Source organism: Lagenorhynchus albirostris, chromosome X, assembly GCF_949774975.1.
Source record: "Lagenorhynchus albirostris chromosome X, mLagAlb1.1, whole genome shotgun sequence".
Lineage (NCBI taxonomy): Eukaryota > Metazoa > Chordata > Mammalia > Artiodactyla > Delphinidae > Lagenorhynchus > Lagenorhynchus albirostris.
In genome coordinates, this window is record NC_083116.1 from 84,996,134 (window position 1) to 85,015,593 (window position 19,460).

Below are 19,460 nucleotides of genomic sequence, written 5' to 3' on the forward strand. Positions count from 1 at the left end.
TCCGCTGCGGCGGGAGGAAGAACCTTTTCCGACCAGCCAGGAGAGCCCAGATCGATTCCCATCTGGGGAGAAAGAAGAGAACACGCACTCGGAACAGACCGGCCGCTCGCCCCGGGGCTACGGAAGTGGCTCGCCTCTCACGAGAGAGCCCGCGCCGAGCGCTACCCCCCGACCTTCACCCAGCCGCTGCCGCATAGACAGCGCTCCCGAGCGGGCCCCCAGCCCCGCCGAGCCCACTCCCAGCGCGGGGCCCGGGCCGGCGATGCCTGGCACCGCAGCGGCGGTGGCCGCGGCTGCTGCTGGTACTGCCACCGCTGCCACGGCTGCTGGCCCGGGCCCGGGCCGGGGGCTCGAGTCTCCGCAGTGGGGCTGAGCCCGCAGCCCCGCCCCCCGAGCCTGAGGCCGCTGCTCCGCCGGGCGCCGGGCCTCCTCCGCCCGCGCCTACGCCCCAGGAGCTGGAGCCAAGCGGGGAGCCCGGGCCCCGCGCCCAGGCCCGGACCATGCACGGCCACCGAGCCCCGGGGGGCGCTGGGCCTTCCGAGCCCGAACACCCAACCGCGAACTCCCCCAGCGCCGCGCCACCGGCCTATGCCGACTCGGACCCTGGAGCCTCGGAGCCTGCACTGCCGGTGCCCAGGGGATCAGGCTCGGCTCTCGGAAGCCTCTTGGATCCCCAGTTTGCCGGACCCTCGGACGCCAGTCTGGGCGTCGCTCCAGGCCCCCGGGTCTTGCCCTGCGGCCCCAGTCCACAGCACCACCGGGCCCTGCGCTTCTCCTACCACCTGGAGGGCTCGCAACCCCGGCCTGGTGAGTGATCGAGAAAGCATGGGAGCCCGAGCCATGGGCCTGGGAGCGGGTTCTTGTTCTCGGGCCCTTTAAGCCCCACCTCTGGGCCGGCCCGCTCACCCCAGCCCTTCGTCTCTTCTCAACCCGCAACCCCTTCCCTCACTCCTCGGCCTTCGTCTAATTCTTTCAACCCCGGCCCCCCCCTCCCGCCTCCTCTCTGTCCCCTGTGCCCCCTCAATCCTTCCGACCCTCTTCTCTTCTATCTGCTGAGGCTAATGGGAGAGGGAGCACTCTAAGAAAAAGGGGCTGGATTGCAAGGCAGTAAAAAGGGGGTTTGTTTGGGGGAATGGGAGAAAAGAACGAGTCTCCCATTTGCCAAGCGCCTACATTGTGCCAGGCACTGGGTGCTTTACATGGGTTTTCATTTCATCTTCAGGAGCCTCCTGTGAAGTAAGTATCATTAGACCCATTTTGTACGGGAGGAAACTGAGGCTCAAAGAAATTAAGTAACTTGCCCAAGGTTACACAGCTAGTATAGAGACAGGATTCCAAACCAGATCTGTTTGAGTCCAAAGTCTATGGTCTTTCTGCTTCCCAAACTGAGGTTGGAGACCATGAAAGTAAAGCCAAGCCTTCTGCTTATGTGATTTTCTCCTGTACTGTTCGGCAGCTCTGGAGTATGAGTGGAAAAAAAAAAAGAGGGATGGTGGATTGATCCAAGGTTGGGGTTTTGCCAGGTGTATGTGGCAGGAGGACAAGGGAAGGAGGGAGTAGAAGGTGCTGATGAGAGACAAAGGTGGAAGAGGTGGGCCTTGGGGGTCAAGTTGGAGGGAAGGGCTGGAGGGGCTGGTAGGTAGGGAGACAGCAGAAAGGTGGTGATGGGGGGAGGCAGAAGCCAGTTGTAGCAGAGCTGCAGAGGTGCAGGGCTTTAATAAGGTTGTTTGTGAGGCGAAGTCAGGATGCTTGAACTTGGATTTGCAGAGGTGGAGCAGCTCTAGGTCAGGCTGGGGCCACAGGCCACTGCCTGGAGAGACCTTTGCACTGCACAGAACTGAGTGTCTGAGGAGTCCAGCAGGGCCTCCCCCATCTGGGGACATCCCATGTGGACCTGAGCCCGGGAGCCATGGAGGAAGAGCAGTACCTTCCCCTGGGCAACACTTGAAGTAGCTGTTGAGCCTCTGGGACCTCCCAGGGTCCACATCCCAGGCTTCTCAGGTTTGGGGGGACTGTGGCCCAGTACCAGGTAGCATTAGTAAAGCATAAAAGTATGGGCAACATGTGCCCCTTGCTGCTCTTGTGACCTTGGGCTAGTTGTGGAACCTCTGGGAGTTCTCAGGGGCTCCCTCAGTGTGGGCTGGAGATAACCAGCTGACAACAGGCCTTTAACGCCCTGCCCTGCATGTTGCTCTTGCTGACTTTCCAAACTCCCCTTGACAGACACTGTGTGGAGCAGGTTACTCACCCACTTTACTGCAGCACCTTCTTTCAGATCCCAAAACATGCCACAAGCACTCCCACCTCAGGGCTTTTGCATCTGCTTTCCCCTCTGCCTGGCAGCTCTTCCCCCTGCTCTCTACCTGGCTTGTTTCTTATCTTTCAGGTCTCAGCTCAGATGTCACCTCCTCTGAGAGACCTTCCCTGATCACTTTAGGTAGGGGCCCTTGTGGGTCTCCATCGAAATTGCCACTGCACTTCCATCCTTGTGCTTAGTACATATGCAGTTATCTTATTCTATGTGTCTACTTATTTATTGCCTGTCTTCCTCAACTAGAATATGAGCTCCGTGAGGGCAAGGGGATTATATCTGTTTTCTTCACCGTTGTATCCCCAGCAACTAGCATAGTGCCTAGCTCAATAAATCCTTGAACAAATGCCTGAACAGATAAGAAGGGATCACATAGTAGGCCCTCAGTAACCATTGTCTAAGAGAAGGACAACTGAGCTCCTGCCCTCCAGATACTCTTGGTATGGGAGTCAGTAGCTGGGCAGCATCTAGGCCCCTGGTCTCTGGCCTCTGATCAATACACAGCAGTGATTCTTTCTATTCCATCAGTCCTTCCAAATTACAATCAAAATACCCATCCTGAACCACTCCCCTCCTCCCCCCAAAAAGCAGCACAAAGTTCCTACGATCCTTTTTCCCAATGAAGTCCCTGCCTCTCGAATTGGTGGGTGTCTTTTTCTTTCTTTCACTTCAAGTTGATGAGTGGGAATAAGAAGGGTGTCAGGGAAGGACCTGGCCTCCCATCTAACCATTCCTAACTGACTCACTGTGGAACCCTGGGTGAGTGACTTCCCTTCTCTGAGCCTCAATTTCCTCATCTAGAGAATGCCATGAGAAGTCTATGAGATACTGGTTGCAAAGCCTGCAGAATGAAATAAAATTTAAAAAAAAAATAAGAGAAAAACCTTCTGAAGAAGAGGCGGAGGAATTACTCAGGCCCTGGCAAGACAAGCGCTGGGCCATGTGATTCACAGCAGCATGGGGCGTGAGAGCCCGCCACCCCCACTGCCCAGCCAGCCCAGGGGTAGGCACAAGTGACTTGCTTCTCTCTCCACAGGACTTGCCTATAATTGGCCCAAAGAGGACAGGGTTGGTAGTTGCAGGGTGTGTGTGTGTGTGTGAGAGAGAGAGAGAGAGAGTGTCAATTAAAGGATTGAAACATTTTAGTCCACATGTTAAGATTTCCGTGTGCCTCCCCGCTTCCTCCCTCAGACTGCTGAGGCCTTTATAGAATCACCATCCTTAGGGGCAGTGGCCCATCCTGGTGGGGGGGATGGTTTTTAAAATAATATATCTTATCCATGTAAAAGCTTTGAATTGCTTCAAAGTGCTTTCTCTTTTAGTTACCCTGATTCCTAGTGGGGGGTTGGTTGATTGTTTTTATGCCCATTTCCCGGTTTGATAAAACCTAAGGCCTTATTGGGTTACTGAGATAACTAAACTCTGAGATACCAGAGAGGGCTTTGAGAGAGTCAGAAAGGAGTTCCCAAGTGTAGGTTTGCTCATAGAGATTTGGGGGAAGCCCTGCTCTCTTCCTCAGCTTTGGGAATATCTTTCCAGATGCTGATTGGGGGATAGCTTGGGACTTGACCCTAGCTCAGTCAAAGGAGTTGCACCTGGTGTTAAAGCCTTTTCGTGGGTAGTGGAAGGACTCAGCCTGTTGAGGGGGGCAGCAAGAGGGGCTGGCTCCTTCTGATTTGGAGCCTGGGCCATCATCTGACACTCTTAGAGTAAGAATTGGAGCTGGAAAGGCCCCTAGTCACCGTCTGGCCCTGGGTTTCCTATACTGGATGAACATCAGAATCCCCCTTGTTGACTTTGAAAAAATAAATGTGATTCCCAGACTCTACCTCAAAGCTCCAGGATCTTAGGGTTGCAACCCAGGAATCTATTTTGAAAGCTCCTCAGGTGATTCTGATGTATAGCCTAGAGTGGGAACCATCCTTGAGCTGGGACAGTGGAGACTCTGAGAGGCAGTTTAGCTGCGGTCCTACAGTGAGTCAGCATCATTAGGATACCACATCAGCCTCCACTCTGAGGCCCTCTCCCCAGGGCCTTGTGTGGGCCTCCCACCATAACTCCCAACCCTGAAGGGAGGCATGGGATCTAAGCTAAAGGGAGTGAGTCAACCTCTCACCCACATACGCACAAACACTGGCAGCCTCAGTTTACCCTTTATGCCTAGCTCTTATGTATGGCTGCCATTTGGCAATTTAAGCTGGAAGGCAGTTACAGTTCTGGGACTCTAGGCAGAGGAAACGCTGGCATCAGCAGCACTCAGCACAGGGCGTGGCCCAAAGGAAGGGCTCTAGAGGGGTGCCAGCAAGGTTTGCAGAGCTAGGAGGAACATAGCAGTTCAGGTAGGAAGTTCAGTGGGAGCAAAGGCACTGAGACATGAGGCATCCTCGGACAGGGGCTGGTATTGGGAGAAGTAGAGAGATAAGGCTGGTGAAGGGACTTTATCCTGAGGGCAAAGGGGAACCTTTGAAGGGGAATGATGTGCTCAGATATGGGTGTTTGAGAAATCCCCACGGCTGTATGTGGAGAGTGGATGGTAGGGGCACAAGAGTGGAGTCAGAGACCGGCAGGTAGGGGTCACAGTCATCCCAGCAAGAGGTGATAGTAGCTTGGGTTAGAGTGATGGCAGGTGAGGAAGGTAAGATCTGAGAGATATTTTGGTGCTAACATGGACAGATCTTGGTGGTGTCTTGGATGTAGAGGCCGAGGAAGAAGGAAAAGTCCAGGATGAGTCTGGGTTGTTTTCTGAAACCAACTATGGTGACCTGGTGGATGCTGGTGGGGCCACCTACTTGCAAGAGAAGGAGCAGGTTTGGGGGGAGATACTGATGTACGTTTGAAACCTGTTGCATTTGAGAGGCCTGGGGGGGCATCCGGGTGGCGAGCAGGGGCTACTCTTCGTTGTGGTGCGCGGGCTTCTCTTGCTGCAGAGCACGGGCTCTAGGGCGTGTGGGCTTCAGGAGTTGTGGCTCGCTGGCTCAGTAGTTGTGGCTCACGGACTGTAGAGTGCAGCCTCAGTAGTTGTGGCTCACGGGCTTAGTTGCTCTGCGGCATGTGGGATCTTCCTGGACCAGGGCTCGAACCCGTGTCCCCTGCATTGGCAGGTGGATTCTTAACCACTGCACCACCAGGGAAGCCCCAGTCCCATCCTTGAAGACATAGATAGTGAGGTCAGATAGTGAGGTCAGCAGAGTCACCCAAACTTTGCCTTAGAAATGTCATTTGGGGGTGGGGTGGGGGGAGGAGCAGTTTTTAAAGTATATTTGCATAAAGCTGAGACCCATTTCACATATACCCAGGGTAGTGGCTGCTGCAAAGAACGGAGGGAGTACTGAAAAGCAAATCAAACATTGGTGAAGTAAATTCCTGTGGCTCCTTCCATGTTTTCCCTGTTGAGGGCATCCTGAGAGACCATAGAGGGAGGTTGCTCATGGAAAGGAGAAGAGGGGACTCTTGACAGGAGGGAGTGGTGGGCTCTGCTGGTGATTTTTGGAGAGCAGCAGTTTGAGATTCCAGGGGAGTGTCTGGGAAAAGACCCTGATTTGGTTTCTAGTCAGCTGGGGCCTCCCAAACAAACACAGCAAAGTGTAAAGACTGGGTAGCTGCAAAAAGGACTTCTCCAGACAGGACTAAAAGAATTGAAGTTTCCAGCTGTAGATGGTTGGCACCCCCATTCCTCGGCCCTTTCATGTGCCTCTGCCCCTAGGGGACAGCCTGGCTGGGGCTACTTGCTCCTTCAAGGGTGAGCGGCAGCTACCAGTGCTCCAGACAGATGCCAGCCATGGTATTCTGGGGACCAGTTAGCTAAATGCCTTAGGCAGATGTGGAGCTGGCCAGATGCTGGCTGGGTGGGGCTAGGACCTGTCTGGAATGAGGACAGGAAGTGCACTCTGCCGTTGCCCAGCCCAGAAGTGTTAAGTGCCCTCATCTGGAGAGAGCAGACATCCTTGGAGCAGTGAGTCCAGCCTCTCCAGGCTCCAGTACCCAGTTCCTTCGACCTGGAAGGCATCACACCTCCAAAAGGTACCTCAAAACACAGAGGGCTGGAGACAAGGATGAGGGCAATAGCAGAAGGCACCTCTGCACTCCTGACTCTGCCCTTGGTTCACTGTGCCCTCAGGCTTCCCTTCCCACCTCAAGGCCTTCGTTTCCCCATTTGTAACATCAAGGACCTGTTCATCGCATTTGTCTGGCATATAGTAGGGCATCCTTAAGTACTTGGTGAGCAGATAAGGGAGAGTGCAAGAGGGGAAGAAGGAGGACATTTCTTCATTTAACAAATGTTTATTGAGTACCTACTTTGTGCTTGGCCCTGTGTGAATTGCTGGGTGGGCAACAAAAGGCAGGCTCAGTCCCTGTCCTCCTGGAGCTCCTTTCTAGCAGGGAAGACATACATGACAGGTAATTCCAAGCACAGATGCTGAAGGAACAGATGAGGAGGGGGCAGGCAGGGAAAAGAGGACACTTGAGCTGAGATCCCATGGATAAATAGTCCAGAGGTAAGGAAAAGCAGAAAAGCTGTTCAGGCCCACGAGAATGACATGTGCCAAAGCCCCAGGCAGAGGAGAGCACTTTCGAGGAACAGACAAGAGGCCTTTGTGACTGGAGGGTGGGGGTGGGTGTGGGTGTGGGGAAGTGTTTTCAGGCTGGGCCTTACTTGTCCCTAAGCTCAGGAGTTTGGAGTTTACCCCCGAGGCAAGGGGAGCCCTTCACCGGGCTACAGAAATTGAAGGGGACTGTATTTTCATAACCTGGTTGTGGTGTGGAGAATACCTTGTAGAGGGCCCTGAGGATGGGAGGAAGACCCGTTAGGAGGCTGGAGTGGGAAAAATAGTCTATGGATTCCTGCCCTCCTAAGAATTTGACTCTGTAGGACTTGGGGTCTGGCTGGATGTGTGAGTTAAGGGAGCAGGGGGAGTCGTGGAGAAAGCCCAGCCTCTGGCTTAGGGAACTGGGTGGCTGGAGGTGCCATTCCTGCCATTCCTGGGTGGGGAAACAGGAGGAAGAGCCACTAGGGGCTGGGATAGAGCTGGGTTTTAAGATGCACTGAGTCTGAGGAGCTTGAAAAAGGGTCAGTGCCCAGTAGGCGTCAATTGTGTCCATCTGGGCCCCAGACTAAGGACAGGAGGGTGAGGGGCACAGGTGTGTGGCTGAGGCCCAGAGAGGGAACTGAAGGCTTTTCCCGTTGCTGGAGGCTTTCAGCGCTCCGCAGCACCTCCCCGTGGCCCGTGCAGAGAAGGGGTTAAGTCAGGGAGGGAAGGCGCCTGTAGAAAGCGGGAAAGGCAGGACTGGCAGCGCTGGCCCCAAGGAGCTGAAGCTGGCATAGAAGCCCTTCTGCCTGGGCCTGCTAGGCCCTCGCCGCCGCCCACGCCGCTGCCTTCAACTTCACCTTCACCTTCTCTGCCCCCCTCTCCAGCTTCTTCCCTGCTCCCCAGGCGGGGCCTCCCAGCCTAATGCGTTCCAGGTGTAGCTGCGGCCCCCTCCCCCACCCGGGGCGCAGGGGAGGGGGCAGGGAAGGTGCTGGGCTCTTTCATTCTGCATCTCTTAGGGGCTCCAAGTCTCCAGATCTCCCTGACAGCTTCTGTCTCTGGAGAATTCCTTCAGGGATCTCTGTTTGGGCCCCATGTCCCTGTCAGGGGCAGGCAGTGGTGAGAGCCCCCCAGACCCAGCTCTGCCACTTTCTAGTTTCATGTGATCCTGAGCGAATCACCTCACCCCTCTGAGCGTCGGTTTTCTCATCTACAAAATGGGGTTAGCATCCCCACCTCCTAGGGTTGTTAGGATTAAATGCCACAGGTAGAGCAGAGCACTGGGCATGGCACATTGTAGCCATGTTCAACAAGTGGCCCTGGTCTGCTCTTTTTGTCCCCTTGCCTCTTTGGGCCTGCATCCCTCACTGTCTCTGTCTCCCTTCTGACTCGCCCCCGCCCATTTTTTCCTGTCTCCCTCTCTAGCTGTCCGATTTTCTGGGTCTCTGTAGTTTTCCTGTCTTCTTCCTCCTTGTTTTTGTCCCAGTCTCTCTCGGTCCTTTTCCGTCATGATCTTTCTGTGTTGCCAACTCTCAGTTTTGACCAGGCCTCGGTGTGGGGGCAGGGGGAGAGGGGAGGGGTGGGTGTTGGGGGCTCTGGGGTCACACACAGCAGGGGTCAGAGGGGCCATCCCCTAGCGGCTTTGTCCTCAGGAGGAGGGAAATCACAGCCAGCGTGGCAGCCCCAGCACTGGGTAATTACTGCCCCCAGTGCTCCCAGCTGCAGCTCCACTCCCTTCCCTTCCTGTCCTCTGAAGTCCCCAGCCCCTCCCTGGGGGTGGAGCTACCACCCCCAGCCTTCTCTGGCCTCAGGTCCAGAGATGCTGGGAGGAGGTGGCCAGGCTCTCAACAGCAATCAAGCAACTGGAAGAGAGATGGGCTGTCTGTGCTCCCATGTGGCTGTGTGTGTGTGTGTGTGTGTGTGTGTGTGTGTGTGTACGTGCGCATGCGTGCACATGTGCCTGGCTGCCTCGCTGTCTTTGTCCCCATGGGTCTGTTTTGTGTATATCTTAATGTTCTTGTTTCTGTATATCCATGTGTATGTTTGAGTGTGTGTCATTATATATCCATGTGTGTCTATGTGTGTCTTTGGGTCTGTATATGTTATGTGTTCCTGTGTTATGACACCTTGGCTCTAAGCCCCTGGGGCATTTCCAGATGTTTCTGCGTGTGTGTCTCTGTATGTAGACTCTGTGTGTGTGTGTGTGTGTGTGTGTGTGTGTGTGTTTCTGTGCCAGTGCCTGCCTCTGCATGGCCCCTATGGGTCTGTATCTTGGTGGTAGTGGTTGGTGGAGAAGGAGGGTGCCTGCCTGTCTTTTGGCTTTTTCTGCCCCTTCCTCCTGTTCTTACAAACCCAAGACTCTGGTCACTGTGCCCTTCAAACACACTCTTCACCTCCCCACCCCTAGTATCCACACCGTTGCTCACTTTTCTTCCCTTGCCTGCAGGACTGTGCCCAGTCTATCTACACCTGAAAAAACAACCTGGATGGCCAAACTCAAAAACCATTTCCTTTAGAAAGTTCTCTGACCTCCCCCCCCACCGCCCCCAATGTGATTTCTTTCGCAATTCAGCAAACATTGACTGAGGATGTGCTCTGTGACTCTGGACACAGACACACTTGGGATCCAGTCTCAGTTCAACCACTTCTAGCTGTGTATCCTCAGGCAAGTTATTTTGTTTCTCTGTGCCTCAGTTTCCTCATCTGTAAAATGGAGCTAATAGCATACAGGGTTGTTAGGAGGATGCCCTGCAGGAAAGCATCAACAAAATGCCTGGTGCAGAGTAGGAGCTCAACAAACAGTTGAATCCTCATACCTTATATCCTCCACAAAAAACTGAACACCTTGAGTTCCAGAGAGTTCTAAAAGTTCTTGCAGTCTCCTGCTTTTTTCACCAGGCATCCTGCACAAGGCAGAAGACCAGACAGAACGAAAGGCAGATTCCAGTTCACGGAACTGCTGACAAGTATTGCATGAGCCAGCTCCCTGAGAGTGCTCAGGCCCAGAAGAGACTGGGCCCTTCCAGGGGGTAGAGGAGGGACTCCAAAGCTGCTGCCCTAGGGCCAGAGCACATCAGATAGAGCAGGAGGTAAATGGCAGAGGTGGAAGGGACCTTAAGGACCATCTAACTCAGGTATTGCAAGTTGCAAACTGGTGGCCCACAAGTTTAATTTGACTCAAAAGTTTCATGTGGCCTACTCACTGTTTTTAAAATTAGGGGATTTCACATAAAAGCCTGGATTTCTGATTCTCTTGAAATATTGGAAGACCTGAAAATGCAGGGCCCCCATTACTGCAATTAGATAGATAGACAATTAGATAGAGGGGAGAAGCTGCCATCCCTACTTTAAGTGAGACATGCGCTCTCCAGTTTACCCCCGTCTTCACCATCCCCTATTGCATTATACTGTCCCATTTTACAAAAAGGTCCTCACTTTACACAAGGGTCCACACTTCACAAAAATGTTCTTCACTTTACATAGGAGCCTCATTTTACAAAAGAGTTCCTCCGTTTTACAGAACAGTCTTGTATTTTGTCAAAGGGTCCTTCATTTACAGACATCATCCATTTTACAAAAGGGTCTTTATAGAACTCTCCTCACTTTACAGAATGTCCCTCCACTTTGAAGAAAGCGCCTCCATATTGCAGAAACTTTCCCTTTGCAGAAGGAGCCTTCTTTTTATCCAAAAGACCTTCATTTTACAGAAAGTTTCTCCAGTTTTCAAGAGGGAACATTCTAGGAAGCTCCTTACTTGCCAGAATGGCTCCCACTTTCCAAAAATGCCTTCACTCTGCAAAAGGTGCCTCCATTTTTCTGCAGAGTCCTTATGTTCATAAGACCAGTCCACTTCAAGGAAGGGATCTTCAGGCTAGCCACAGGGTTCCTATAGACAGCTCCCCCTGCATTTCTCATTCTTGACAGAGCTTTGTGTTTAAATTTTCAGAAAGAACATCTGCCAGGCCAAGCAAGTTTGGCTGCAAAGGTGGAGCAGGGCAGCTGGGCTGGACCTCACATTCAAGGGGCAGGTGGGAAGAGGTGGGGCAGCTACTCCACCTTTATCCTCTGCTTTTTTCTCAAGCTAAGGGACTCCCCTTCCCCCCCAGCCCCCCCACGGAGCTGGCTGCCCAAAGGACACTTTCTTATTTGCTGTTCTTTCTTCTCCACTCCCTCTGCTCCTTTTCCCCACCCCACCCCACCCCCAGGAATTCAACTGTCCCAGGGGCCTACCTCTCAGCCTGGAGGCTGAGGGCTGCTGGGAGAACCATGCACTGGGGGTCTGGAGGCCTGAGTGCTAGGGCTGGCTTCTGCCCACAATAGCATCTCACCAGTTCCTCACAATGAGAAGCACACACATATTCTCCCCATTTTGCAGATGGGGGAAATCGGGGTCCAGAGTTGTGAAGCGATTCCCCATGTCACCAGGGCGTTAATGGCTGAGGTCCAGTCTGGGGTCCTATTAGCTGTCTTGAGATTAAGCCAAGGCTAAAGCTGGGAGAAGGGAGAGGGGGTGCTGCTGGCCAGGGATGGGGAGAGCTGGGAGCTGAAATTCTCGGAAAGAGGTAAGGGTCCAGTTCCAGTGGTAAAGTCATTGTCCTCAAACTCAGCTAGATGGTAGACCTACTCTGCCAGTAAGCTCAGAAGCACATGCTCAAGGGCACCTGCCAGGCAGGGGCATGAAGCTACCAGAAACAATTTTTGGAATGAGTTTGCTATTTCACTAACAGTAAGTTGTCATGGGAAAATTCCAAACTCTGTTATACTTCTTGACACTTATTTTGTGGTTTTGTTTGGTTTCTATATTTGAACTGAATTTGAATGGGGGATGGGGTACCATTGTCTTTTCTCTGCCATTCCGCCTCTAGTAGGAATCCCGCCCTGATCTGAGAAGCTGCCAAGGAGAGTGGGGCTGGATTCTGTGTCCATCTCTGGCTGGGTTTGCACACGTTTCTCAGTGTGTTGATAGCTTTGTGTTGGGTTGCAGCCTGTGGTCTGTGGGTTTATGTATCTGTGTGCATAGTTTTGTGTCTTTGTGGATGTGCGGTTCTGTTGGCTTTCAAGTTCAAGCCACATTGCTCTGTGGGTGGGGGAGCACTATGCTCTTTCCCTTCTTTGTCTCATGGACTCCTCAAAACCAGGGAGCTGTGATTATTATCCTATTTTCCACACAAGGAAACTGAGGCTCAGACAGATGGAGAGGCTTGCCCAGGGTCACACAGCTAGTAAGTGAGGGTGTTGGGATTTAACTGAGGTCTGTGTTACTCCTGAGCCAGATGTTCCTAGTGAAGGCTTCACACCTTAACCCATGCAGTCTGGTCAGTGAATGTGATCATGCCACCCTTCTTTGGAATGGTCAAGTACCACAGGTTTTTAATTATTGACTTTGTTTTTTTAATAAATAAGACCAGATTCAAGGTGATCCCTGAAATAATGTCACTGTCATAAGCATTCAGGTGCCCATTGCAGGGAAATTGGGTAGAGCCCACAGCTTGCCTGGTGCCACCTCGGAGGCCTGGCTCCACCTCATTCACTAGAATCCCTTCTTGACTAGGGCTTCTGGAGTTCACCCCCAAAAAAGTACAGTTAGATTTGAATTTCAGATGTACAACAAAAAATTTTTAGTATAGCATAATACATTTTTAGTATGCATGAGGCATGCTTATACTAAGAAATTATTCATTGCTTATCTGAAAGTCAAACATAACTGAGCATCCTGTATTTTATCTGGCCATCCTGTCCCTGGCCTCTCCCTCCCCTGAGCTTCCCAGTCCCGACAGGCTGACCCCTTTGCACTTCCTGAGCCGCACTTAGCTTTTCCTGAATGAGAGTTTCTTGTCTTTGAGATTGGGAGCTCCCTCAGGGTCAGGATCAAGATTGCCCTTCGGCCTGCTGAGGGGCCTGTCAGAGGGCGCACCCCACGCCCACAGCAGAGCCAGGGCCACACCCAGGCATCCTGGGGTGCCCAGGGCGTGTTTCCCATCAGTGACAAGAGACGCCTGAGTATGGCTGTGTGTACACACCCTGTGCCAAGCGTGTTGCATGTGGACGTGTGAGCAGCTTTGTGGTTCTCACCAGGTCTTTGCGGTTTTCTCCACCCCCACCCCAGACCAGGGATCGAACCCGTGCCCCCTGCATTGGAAGCATTTGGTGGTGTGACTTTCGTGGCGGGGAGGGAGATGCCCTTTGTGGCCTCTGTTCTAATGCCAGTGGTCAAGGGGGCAGTGCTGGTGGAAGACCTTGTCAGGTGTGTGGGTGTGAGTGTCGATGTACGTGCATGTGTAAGAGAGAATGTTGTGGATTATCAACCATAAAAAATGGACTGGAGGACTTCCCTGGTGGTCCAGTGGTTAAGACTCCACACTTCCACTGCCAGGGGCGCAAGTTCCATCCCTGGTCGGGGAACTAAGATCCTACATGCGGAGCAGCTTGGCCAAAAAAATTAAATTAAATGTAAAAAAATGGACTGGAGAAAATCAATGCAGGACTTAAGGGGTGTGGGGATGGGATAGGGAAGTGGGAAGGGCTGTGATATCTAGGGGAGGGGAAGGACCTCCCCTCAGAGCTCCCTGAGGGCAGAGATAGGATTTTCAACTCCCCCAGCACAGAATCTACCAGGCTCAGAGCAGAGCTCAGAAGTATTGGGGCAACTAAACTAAGCTGAAGGAAGCCAGGGAGTTTAGCAGGGTCTTGAGGGGCCATAAAGAACCAGCTGGGAAGCTTCTATTTTCCCCATGGGCAATGGGGAGTCATGGAAGGTTCTTGCGCAGATAAGTGGCATGACCTGAGCTGGAGGTCCATCTAGCCACCCGAAGGGAGCAAGACCTGGGGCCAAGGGGGCCACTAAGGGGAAACATAGGAGGAAACAGGGAAATGTAGGCAGAGGGACAGGGAGGGGGAGCCCTGCAATAGGAGAGAGATGGATCTTGAATCTTCTTCCCTCAGTGGAGCCCTGCCTGGTTCTTGGCCAGGCCTAGGCTCCTGAACTGAAGCCCTGTTGTCATAATCTGTGGGCAGGCTTGGGGGTGTTGCTCTTACTAGCCGCGCTAGCTCATGACTTTCGGAAGCACTGACGCGCACCTCTGCCCCTCTAGATTCCCCTCTTTCCGAGCTTCCTCTTGGAGAGCAGGGTTAAGAAGTCCAGTCTCAGATCAGTCTGCTACAAGTCTGTCACTGACTTGCTGTGTGACCTCGGGCAAGTCACTGCCCCTCTCGCTGCCTTCATCTCTTCATTAGAAACTGGGCTGACAGTCCCTGCCCCTCTCACCTGGGAATCCAGGATGTCCCCGAATATTTGAATCCCATTCTGCATGGCTGCCTGCAAGGAGGCAGAGAGAAAGGAGGGGCAGGCCCATCTGTGCGCTCCCAGGTGAGGTGGGTGAGGAGGGAGCAGAGAGTGGGCCAGAGCAAGGCCACAGAGGGTGGCATGGTCACCCTATCCCTGGGACAAGCAGTGGAGAGAGGGAGAGGCCCCAACTAGGGGCCCCACTGCCCTGTACCGACTGGGTGGGAGGGCTTGCCCAGGGAGGCCTGCCTGCTTTGAGCTGTGGAGACAGGGCCAGGTGGGCGCCTCCAGGCCCAAGGAGGCAGACAAGGGGCACCTGGGACCCTGGCACCTATGTGTGTAACCCTGAGAGGGGTCTCTGCACGGTGGGGTGCCTGGCTTTGCTCTCTGGATCTCTGGTCCTTTCAGCTGCTCTCTGTGTCTCACTTTCTCTAGCCATATTGTCTCTCGAACTATGTCTCTGCATGTGCCGCCCTCCAGGTGATTCATCCCCCTCAACCCCAAGCCCAGGGGGAGGACAGGGCAGGACCAGGCCAGGATGTGCTGAGCAGGGCAGGGTAAGCAGCCCAGCTGAGCTGAGAGGAGCACCTTCTCCCTCCCAGCCAGGGCCCTGCCTGCTCAGGTGGGAAAGGAAGTAAGGAAACTGCACCCAAAGCCAGGTACAGAGTGAGGGTGGGGGCCTCAGCCTGTGGCCTGGGGCACCTTGTTCCTTCAGGGCTAGGAGGGGACCATGGCCTGAGGCCCCTGGGGCCTTTGCGACTGGATTGTGGCCTGGATGGAGTCAGAGACCCTGGGAAGCTGCTGGAACCCTGTGGGTTGGGCTACTCCCTTCCCTCCAGGACTGGGAGAGCTAAAATTCCCTGCTGTTCTTTCTGCCTGTGACCCGGTAGGGTATCTTTGTGTTGTAGCTGTATGTTTTTGCAACAGAGGCCGCATGTGAAACCATGACTATTTAGACCACGAGGCAAGTGTCATGTGGGTGTGTATACCTGAGCCCCTAAGACCCAGGGACTCCATGGACATGTTTGTTTCATGAGTATGACATAGTAAATTATGCCATGTGTCTGTGATTGTGTGTCTGTGTTTCTGGGTACATGCTGGCATGTGACTTTGTGCTGTTTTGCCACTGTGCAAGGTTGTGTCTGACATGGTATAATGACCCTGTGTGGCTACAGTCTTGTCAATGTGTGAACCGTTTGCAGGTGTGTGAACCTGCAACACCATATCCTGGTGTTTATGACACCCTGTGGCCCTGCAATTGTGAGGTACAGGATAAATGGCACTGTATATCTTTGTGACTCGGTGGAACCATATTTGAAGAGTATGTAAGTGGGTATATGATGGTAAGTGGTTGGGTGATTGTTGTATGAGGCTGTGTGTGAAATTGTAGATTTGTCACTGTGTGACTTGCATCTTTGTGACTGTGCATGGCCACGTTTGCTGGTGCATGTGATACCGTGAGGCTGTGTGATAATATGTGAAGTTGTGACTGTGGGTCTTTGTGACTGTGTGTGACCAGGCTTTCAGAAGCATGATTGCACATGATTGGATGTTTGAACTTGTGCGGCCCCAAAGTTAAGTGAAACAGTGTAAATAACCCCATGTGTCTCTGTGACTGGGTGGGCCCACTTGTGACTGGTCATGTATGAGACTGTGTGACACAGGTTAACAGACTCTCTGTGGCTGTGAGAGGCCACGTGGCTGTGGCACAGCAAAACTGGCACCATATGTGGTTGGGAGCTCTGGGGGCTCTTGGCTGCCACTCACCCTCTCGTCCTCACACCTGTTTGCCTGCATCCTTCCCTACAACAGCTTTGCATGGTTCCCTTCTGCCCACAGGATAGTCACCCAGCTCCTCAGACTGCCATGCAGGGCTTGCCCTCTCTACTCTACTCTTTCCCCTCCCCTTCTTCTCTATCATCTGAGACCCACCACAGCTCCCTGCCCATCCAGGCCACACTCCTTCCCTTAGGACATGCCATCCCTTGGTGCGGGGGGGGGGGGGTTGTTCCTCACACCTCCCAGATTGAATCTTCTCTCCCCAGTGTGACCATCATCTCCCCCAGGCCCAAAGACAAAGGTAGGTAGGGAGCCCACAGTGAAAGAAGAGGGACAGTGCAAAAAGGCCTCCCTTTTCTGAATTTTTTTGCCTGTTTAAAGCTGTTCCTATGACCTGAACTCTGGGTGCTGGCTGTGTGTTTGTGTGTGTAGGTGTGGAAATAGAGGATAGTACAGATTAGTGAGAAGCTGGCATTTTAAGAAGCAAAACTTTTGTTCATGAAATATAATTTCATCATTTTTAGCTATATAAAACCATAGAAAAGGAAGTCCAGATATCCTCAGGACCTTAAGAAAAAAGGTGAAGAATGGTTTAGGCTCAGCATCTCACTGTGGCTAAATAAACAAGAGTGCAAGCATGTACACAAACCATAGGCTGCTCGTGCTCACCCCCAGCCTGGTTAAACTCCCTAATAATAATGCCTGCTGACATACAAGAAATCAATGTACTAATCACAAAGAACTCTTGTCTGTTACTGAAAACAGCCAGCCACAACCCTGGGCCTGGCTCCCCGTCTGACGGCTGGGGTAAAGGCTTCCCAGAAAGGCAGTGTGGCCAGGAAAGGGGCTCAGGAAAACCCGATATCACAGGTACCTGCTAAGACATACAGCTTCCCAGTTGGGGTAATCAGTTGCTTCACACCCAGTTTCTCCCTTTCTGCAGGGCTGCACCAGGGAAACCGTATCCTGGTTAAAAGTTTGTCCCTTGACCCTGGCCAGAGCCTTGAGCCTCATCCAGAAGGTCCCCAGCGACTTCGCTCAGACCCAGGTCCCCCCACTGAAACCCCCAGCCAGCGTCCTTCACCACTGAAGCGGGCACCGGGCCCAAAGCCACAGGGTAAGTGGGTCCAGAGAGGGGCAGAAGAATGGCCCATGAGAGGGGACACAGGAGGGGAAAGGTTGGCCAGTGGGAGAGGAGAAGGCTTGTTAGAAGGACAGGAAGCACTGTGGTCTAGGGGCAAAGGGCTGAGACCTGGGGCTAACATGTGCATACTGGCATCTCACCTCAGGCCTGCTCTGTGCCTACCTCAGGCAAAGGTACAGACTGGGGGTTTGTGGAGGGGCCTGTGGTCTGGCTATGACAGCCAACTCCAAACTCAGCCCATTGGGATCTCCCCTCTTTTTCCCATCCATCTCTCTAGTCCCCCCAAAGCCCAGCTACCTGCAGATGCCCCGGATGCCCCCACCACCTGAGCCCATCCCACCCCCGCCATCACGCCCACTGCCTGCAGACCCCCGAGTAGCCAAAGGCCTGGCCTCCAGGGCAGAGGCCAGCCTCAGTTCTGCAGCAGTATCCTCACTGATTGAGAAATTTGAAAGGTGAGTCTGGTCCCCAGGGGACCCTGTGGGGGTAGGGTGGGCCTGGGATAGAAAGGACAGTTGTAAGACAGGCCTCTCAGTCAAGCTCATACCCTGCCTTCATGTGTGTCCACCACCCATCTCAGAGAGCCTGTGATTGTTGCCTCGGATAGGCCAGCCCCTGGCCCCAGCCCAGGTCCCGCAGAGCCAGCCATGTTGCCACAGCCACCCCTGCAGCCACCAGTGCCCCAGCTCCCCGAGGGCGAGGCCTCCCGCTGCCTGTTCCTGCTGGCTCCCGGGCCCCGGGACGGCGAGAAGGTGCCCAATCGGGACAGCGGTATTGACAGCATCAGCTCACCATCCAACAGCGAGGAGACCTGCTTCATCAGTGATGATGGGCCCCCCAGCCACAGCCTCTGCCCTGGGCTCCCTGCCCTGGCCAGTGTCCCTATTGCTTTGGCCGACCCCCACCGACCCAGCTCCCAGGAGGTCGATAGTGACCTGGAGGAGGAGGATGACGAGGAGGAGGATGAGAAGGACAGAGAAATCCCAGTGCCCCCGATGGAGAGACAAGAGTCTGTGGAGGTACTGACCCACGTTCACCGAGAGGCAGGACTGTGTGGAGAAATCAGGAGCCTGGCTTTTACACTTGATTCTTCCCCCAGCTCAGTATTTCTTGAAACAGGGCATTGTTTCCACTTGGAATGTTTGGCTTCCCTGGTCTCCTGGTACTAAATATCAGTAGCAGACCTGTACGCTGTCCCCCCATCACTGTAAATACAAAAATGACCATGGACAGTTCCAAATGCCCACTAGGAAAATTGTTCTACCCTCATCCAAGAACCACTAGCTGGACCTCAGTTTTTCCATCTTGAAGATGGGCATCATCGTTAGGGATCTTTAAAGTCCTGTTCCAACTGGAAAATCCCCAGATTCAGTAGCTATGTGACATTGGGCAAGTCTCTGCTGCCCCACCACAGCCTCAGTTTCCTTATTTGTAAAATGGAAAGTTTCACATCCAGAGAGACTTCCAGACAGCTGGCCTCCGGAGGGCCACAAGAGCTTAGAGCCCCCTAGGAACCTGAGGCTGTGGACAAAGGCTCTCAGCAGCAGGAATCCCTTTCTGTGCCCCAGCAGCCTAACACTGCTTCCAAAGGCATCCTTGCACTTAATTAGGTTGCAGCCAGAATACCTGCTCCGCCAGAACCCGGCTCAAATGTGGGGGCCGAGGTCTGGGACTCAGCAAATATGTGTCCAGTGAACAGGCAAGTGGCCCAACAGGCAATGAGTTTTATACATTTTTATACTTTTGGGTTTTCCTCACACCCCAGGTACTCAGTAAGCCTTTGCTGACAGTGAACTGAGGGGGTGAATAAATAACATTTATAGTCTATTTAATCCATAGTCTAATATGTTTTATTTATATTAAATGATTTTGTTTTCTCAATTACAAATGGACTTAGGTCCTATTATTATCTGTATATGTAGATGAAGAGACTTAAATACAGAGCATTTATACAACTTATGCAGGCTAGTAAATGTCAGAGCTAGGATTTGGACCCAGAAAGTCTGACTTTCCAGCCCACACCTTAACCACTACACTATGCTGAGTGAATAGAGGGAGCAGATGGCTGGGTGAATGAGTGACCGAATGAGGAGTGCACGGCATCAGAATTGAGGGGTGACCTTTACGAAACACGGGGGAGTTAGGGGTGAACCTGTGGGGCTTATGGGTTCAGGGATGGGAGGTAGGGTTATCTCGGGGTGGCATTAGGCTTAGAGTAGCATTTGCACTATCTGAGAATTCTGGGGGTTTTGTGAAGATTAGGGTACAGGATGATGGACCAGCAGTTGCCTCTTCTCTCTGCAGTTGACTGTGCAGCAGAAGGTGTTCCACATTGCCAATGAGCTCCTGCAAACCGAGAAAGCCTATGTTTCCAGGCTCCACCTCCTGGATCAGGTGAATGGTCCCTCAGGGGTGCCA

General features: G+C 53.1%; 1 protein-coding gene across 1 annotated transcript in view; it reads left to right on the plus strand.

Annotated features, from left to right (window-relative positions):
* Positions 1-397: 397 nt before the first annotated feature.
* The window catches only part of FGD1 (FYVE, RhoGEF and PH domain containing 1), a 35,638-nt gene continuing 16,575 nt past the window's right edge, over positions 398-19,460 (plus strand). The window contains exons 1-5 of the mRNA XM_060138031.1: positions 398-807; positions 16,842-17,015; positions 17,320-17,497; positions 17,623-18,061; positions 19,347-19,436. Coding sequence (XP_059994014.1) covers positions 501-807; positions 16,842-17,015; positions 17,320-17,497; positions 17,623-18,061; positions 19,347-19,436 — 1,188 coding nt within the window. The 5' untranslated portion in view covers positions 398-500. The remainder of the gene's footprint in view (positions 808-16,841; positions 17,016-17,319; positions 17,498-17,622; positions 18,062-19,346; positions 19,437-19,460) is intronic.